The sequence below is a fragment of the Dasypus novemcinctus genome, chromosome 6 (assembly GCF_030445035.2).
Source record: "Dasypus novemcinctus isolate mDasNov1 chromosome 6, mDasNov1.1.hap2, whole genome shotgun sequence".
Lineage (NCBI taxonomy): Eukaryota > Metazoa > Chordata > Mammalia > Cingulata > Dasypodidae > Dasypus > Dasypus novemcinctus.
The window spans coordinates 7220381-7226380 of NC_080678.1; the positions used below are offsets into that span (position 1 = coordinate 7220381).

The window sequence follows — 6000 nt, forward strand, 5'->3', positions numbered from 1 at the left end:
AGAAAGGTCTATCGTCATTTTAAATTTTCTATGATAGTCTCATGTTTAGATGCTTAGCTTCCATTTTTCATTTAAGTAAATAATGCTCAATATTATAAGGACCTATCCCTGAAACGGCATTACTGTCTTTCAGATATTTGTAAGTGTTTCTCCATTTTTATGGATAGCACAGTATACATGGTGCAATGTTGGAGAAAAACATTTAGAGAAAGGCAGCCGCGGTTCAAATTCTGACTAATTAATCTCAGGTCTTCATCAGTAAAATAATTAGTGCTCAATAAACAGTTGTTTCTCTATTATTACAGGTGTTCTGTTTAATTACTCTACAAATCGACATTACTATCCCATTGTAGATAATAGCTGAGGTTTCCCTAACTTCTATTTAAACATCTGATTAGATGAGGTAGGCGAAGGAAAATTTTCAATTCATGTCAAATTTTAAAATTGAGGAGAAGGGATGATTTGGAAAGCTTTTTAAGTGATTACATTAACACAAGTACTCTTTAATTCTTAAATGCTTTCACTCTCACAAAAAATACAGAGATTTGTTCCTTCCTCCGAGGTCAAATTTCCCATGTGCCCATAAATTAATCAGTATGGGAAGGAGTGCAGACGTTTGAGTCATTCCAAATACAGCCCACTAGTAAGAATACATCTAGATGGTATTTACAAGTAAACTTTTACCCCTTGTGACATTTTAAAGACTTTAAAATACGAAACAGAAATAAAAATGTGACCATGCAACAAACAATTTGTTTCAAGTGACAGTTTATGATGGGCAGGTCCACACAAGCCCTGCTCATTTCAAAAGGCCACCTCTCTTGTCCTCCGTAATTTGCTGCCTTTAGATCTGTGTGTGTAAAAGAGTTGGCTGAATCAGAATCCAGCTTTCATCATTTCCCTCTTTTTAACAATTTCCAGGAACTGCCCAAAGAGCTGGCTTTAATAACTCTTTTAACCTCATCCCCTCCATAAAGGATGACCAACCAGAATACACCAAAGCTCACCCCTTCCCATTTTCAACAGACAACTCCCACAATTCATCTACACCCTCCATCGCAAAAATCACAAAACACAACATGCCTCGAATTAAACTCAGCCAGCATAATTTCACTTTAAGTCAAAAAAAGCATTTGCTACCTGTGAATTGCATGCATGCACTCTGCTCCCTGCTTAAAAACAGGCGGCTACCCACTTAGGGAGCGCTTCCTCACCGTCAGGCCGGTGCTAAGCACCATCTCATAGGAGCCCAGCAACAGCCCTAGGAAGGAGGTACTGTTCTAATCCATTTTACTGTTGAGGAAACTGAGGCTTGGGGTGAAATTTGCGCTAGGGCCAGGTGGCCAGTAAGCGGATGGGCTGACACTAGAATTCACAGGGACAACTTGGTCTTCGGTGTACCCTACAGTCTGATGGGGAATTAACATGGTACTCCCAGGTGCATACCTGTAAGCATTCCTACAGTTCAGAGTTTGTTAATCCCCAGAAAAACGTTTTCTGTGCATCCCTACGGATCCCCTTTTGTAGTCTTCTCAAGGGCAAGAAGCACGTGTGCACCAAGCCAGAGCAGGCTCTGACAAAGCCAGCTCATGAAGCACGAAACCCTGGTCTAAGCCAACATATGAGTTTGAAAATACAAGCGCTGCCTGATGATGACAAACTTTAAACATCAATCCGAAAATTAAGACGAAACAACCCGCCGAAGCTAGGCCGGGTTACAAAGGGATGCCAAAGAGAAAGGCGGGCGCCAACTGGCGGCCCCAGGCCCGCGGCGCGCGAAGAGGCGAAGCCCGCCCAGGGGACCCCGGGCGGCGGCCGCGCCCCGGGCCCGGGTCTCCGCGCAGCCCCCGGCCCGCCCCGGCAGGGAGCGCCCCGGGGAAGCTGAGTCACGGCGCCCGGGGAGCCGGGCCGGGGGTCCGCCCTCCCGCGCCCGCCGTCCCCTCCGGCGGGGCCCGTCCGGCTCAGACGCTCCAGGCGCCCGCGGGGCTGGGCCCGGCCGCCGCCGCCGAGGCGAGCGCGGCGGGGAGGCGCGGGCAGGGCTGCCCCCGCGCCCGGCGCCCCACTCCTGCCGCGCGGGGCCCGCTCACCTGGCTTTGAGGCGCAGCAGCTCCTCAAACTCCCGGGCCGAGCCGACCTCCACGGCCGCCGCCGCCGCCTCGGCCGCCCCCGCCGCCATGCTGCCGCCGCCAGACCGGAGCAATCGAGCGCGGGCGGCGCGATGGGGCGGGGCCGGGGGCGGGGCGGCGGCGCCCGGCGGAGCTCCGCCCCCGAGGGCGGGCCCCTGCAGGCCACGCCCCCGCCGGCGCCTGCGGCTGTCGGAGCAGGGCAGCTGGCGCTGCGGCTTCCTGGCTCCCGGGGTCCTTACCCCTGGGGGTGCTGAGCTCCTGAAGGCCCGGCTCCCTGTAGGCTCACGGCTCCTGCAGGTGCAGGTCGGAGCTTCAAACCCCAAAGCCGGGTCGGAGGAGGCGTTGGTGTGTAACTGTGCCCGTCAGGTTAATACCTTTACAAGCTCAGCTCTTTAGCTGAAATTTAGCGTAAATGTGGGCGTGAACTGGGAAGGCTGAGGACGCAGTGGCGCCAGGCCTTCTAGCCTCAGAGCAGAAAGCTCGCCTCCTGCTCACACTTGGAGGACCCGAGCCCAGTGTAATCAGCCGTGGCCCCCAACCCCCATACACACGCACCCAGGGCTACCCACATGGATTGTGACCCCAGAGCAGCAGGATCAGCCCACCCCCCAACGTGGCTTCCAGGACCCCCTCAGCCCCACCCATCAGGCCTCCCGGCCCCCAGACCCCTGGGGCCTTCCCTGGCTGCCTGCAAGCCCCGAGACCGAGACCGAGTCTCTGGGCAGTGTTCTCTGCCACCCCCCACACTCCCCGCCTGGGTCATCTTATCCAGCCCCTACTGGCTTACAGCGCTGGGGAACCTCAGCTGCGAGCCGCAGAGCTCTCTTGGGGCCCCTATACTTGGGGCTCTCTACTTCGCATATCAGAGTGTGCAATCGCTTCCACCCAGAGCTCGAGACTCCCCCCAGAAGTCCTCCTGCACCGTCTTTGAGAAGTCGGGGCTGAGGTCAGGCCCCTCACAGCCTGCCCTACCTGGCTCAGCCAGCTGCAGTTTCTCCGTGGCCCCCCTGCGCCCACTTCCACCACCTGTGTCCCCACAAGGGCGGGCGTTGATTTTATCCCCACATAGGCACAGGGGAGGTGCCAGGACATAGGGGAGAGCAGGGTCCCGCAGCAAGCAGTGCTCCAACCCAGTGTCCTCCCGCTCCCCTGCCCAGGAAGGGCGCTGGGCCCTGCGGGGAGGAGGAGCTGGCAATGGGCGCCTGCACCAAGGCCCACGCGTGGCTCTGCCTGCCCGCAGCCTGCACTGCTAATCTGCCTGTGGCCTAGGAGGGGGGCAAAATTCAGGCTTCAGGAGGACAGAGCAGAAAGCACCCTTTTCCAGGGAGAAAGAGGAAAAGTTAATCTGGAGGTTAAGAGGATGCAGAAGAAAAGAGAAGTGTGAGCATGTGAACTGAGGAAAACAGAAGAGCCCTCAGCAGGCACCCACGAAGGGTCTGGAGCCAGGCGGGCCGGTGTGGTGGCTCGTGGCCGCTGGGCACTGACACGCAGCTGGCCTGAGTTTAGATGCCCCAGAAGTGTAAAATACACACCCGGTTTCAAAGACTTAGTACGAGAACAGGAGTGTAAATATCTCATTAATTATTTTTATCTTGCTTGTGTGTTGAAATGATAACTTAGTGTTGACAAGCTGTATTGGGTTACATGAAATAAATTAAGTTGACCTTTTTGAACTTTTTAATGTGGTTCTTAGAAAAATTTAAATTCTATGGGTAGCTCTCGTTTGCAGCTCTCTTTTGCTTCTCTCATGGACAGCGTTGCTCTAGTGATTTAAAAGTGGTCATACAGACACGCCTCCCTGAGAAGTGGATGTGACTGAGAATGGTAAAGTACATGATTGAAGACGCAGTGGATAGGTGGGCAGTCATGGTGTCGTGCCTGTAGGATACACAAGCCTACCTGTGAGAGGACCACTTACCAAGGAAGGACGGCGGGCAGGCAGGGTGGCAGGGCACCATTCGACTGGGACATGTCCTACGGTGTAGCAGGATGTTACCACGCCGGGAACTTTTGCGTGGACTCGGGATCTCTCTCTATTATTTCTTACAACTACATGTGAATCTGCAATTACCTCAAAATAAGTTTAAATTTAGGGAAACGGACTTTGGCCCAGTGGTTAGGGCGTCCGTCTACCACATGGGAGGTCCGCGGTTCAAGCCCCGGGCCTCCTTAACCGGTGTGGAGCTAGCCCATGTGCAGTGCTGATGCACGCAAGGAGTGCCGTGCTACACAGGGGTGTCCCCCGCGTAGGGGAGCCCCCCGCGCAAGGAGTGCACCCATAAGGAGAGCCGCCCAGCGCGAAGGAGGGAGCAGCCTGTCGAGGAATGGCGCCGCCCACACTTCCCGTGCCGCTGACGACAACAGAAGCGGACAAAGAAACAAGACGCAGCAAAAAGACACAGAAAAAACAGACAACCCGGGGAGGGGAGGGGAGGGGAATTAAATAAATAAAAATTTTAAAAAAAAAAAATTTAAAAATGCATAAAAGCCTTAGCGATTTTTATAAAAATGCAAAAAAAGAAAACCAGCATATGGTAAAACAAGATGTGTATCCTGATAACCATTTTTAAACATCCAGTTCTATGTAGACAATACAGCGTATATAACAGATAGGTAGGTAGGTAGATGTAGCATAGGAAGAGGCCTTCAGAAGGATGACCCCCAAAGTATTAGGACAGAACTCGCCCCCAGAAAATGGAAATTGGAGCATTTGGAGGGAAGACCAACTCTTGTGTCCTTTGCATTATACACTTCTGTGTCATTTGCATTTTTTTTTCAAAGAACATGGACTGGCTTTGTAATTTAAAAAATAATGAAATTGTAAGGCACTAGGGAAATGTGCAATCGTGAATAGTTTTCAAAATTGCTGTGATCACCCCACAAAGTGACAGTCTTATAAATCCTGACTTTTTTCCCTTTAAATAGAATTTGCTGCAAGTAGCATACACCAGTGGCAGAACATACTCCCTACTTCAACAAAAATGCTGCAGGAAAACCGGGATAACGTTTCCAGCCCTGCTCCTGCCCTTCCTAGCAGTTATCACGATTGAGATCAGCAAGCCTGGGGGCAGCAGATGACTTCTTCCCTCTACAGTGCTCTCGTTCCAGCCACAAAGACCACTCACTGGGCCTGGAGCCCAGGCCACATTTTGAGGAGGGTGCTGCATCTGAGTTACTGGTCTAGGGGTGCAAAAGCAGGAACACACAGGTGTATGTGTAGGTTCGTATAGGTGTATATGCAAGTGTAGAGTGGGTTTTTTGGCCACCACAAGCCCTTGCACATGAGCGACCACCTCTAGCCTTCAGTCTCCAGTTGATGATCTAAAGACTCTCACCACCTGCCCCCATTTTAGAGCTAAGAAAACTGCCCAGTCGGGGAGCTGGGGAGAGGCAGTGCAGGACACAGCGGCCACCCCACCCACCCCCACGCCACAGGCTGCTAGTTCTCTGGCCAGTCCAGTTCTCTCTCTCTCTCTAGGCATGTGGAGGCCCCAAGAGAAAAACTGGTAATTATCACATAAAATTGCCATATGAAATCAGTTTGGCCTGTGACAGAATATGAGGACTTGGCCTTCCCCCGTGTCCCCGTCAGTGTTCAAAAGCTCAGAAGCACATGAAAGCGAGCTATGAGGGCTGGCCCCGGCCTCCACCCGGTCGGGTCCACCCTGCACAGTGACCTTTGCTCTTCCCATAGAGGTGCATCCCTTGGTCACTGGGGGCTCCCGCAAGGGCACCCGTGGCCCTTGGCCATAGGTGCTCCCTGGACAGAGGCCACTGCCAGCTGCCGAGGCCCCTGGGGTCATTGCTCCCCCAGCACAGCGGCTGCCCACCCACAGCCTGAGGCCGGGGCAATGCACCCGAGGGCACTGGGTGG

The 6000-nt window shown here is 53.2% G+C and overlaps 1 protein-coding gene across 1 annotated transcript in view; it reads right to left on the reverse strand.

The window, feature by feature from the left end:
• The window catches only part of GLRX3 (glutaredoxin 3), a 36342-nt gene extending 34136 nt beyond the window's left edge, over positions 1-2206 (reverse strand). Inside the window, exon 1 of the mRNA XM_004458694.3 lies at positions 2088-2206. Coding sequence (XP_004458751.2) covers positions 2088-2176 — 89 coding nt within the window. The 5' untranslated portion in view covers positions 2177-2206. The remainder of the gene's footprint in view (positions 1-2087) is intronic.
• Between the last annotated feature and the right edge of the window lie 3794 nt (positions 2207-6000).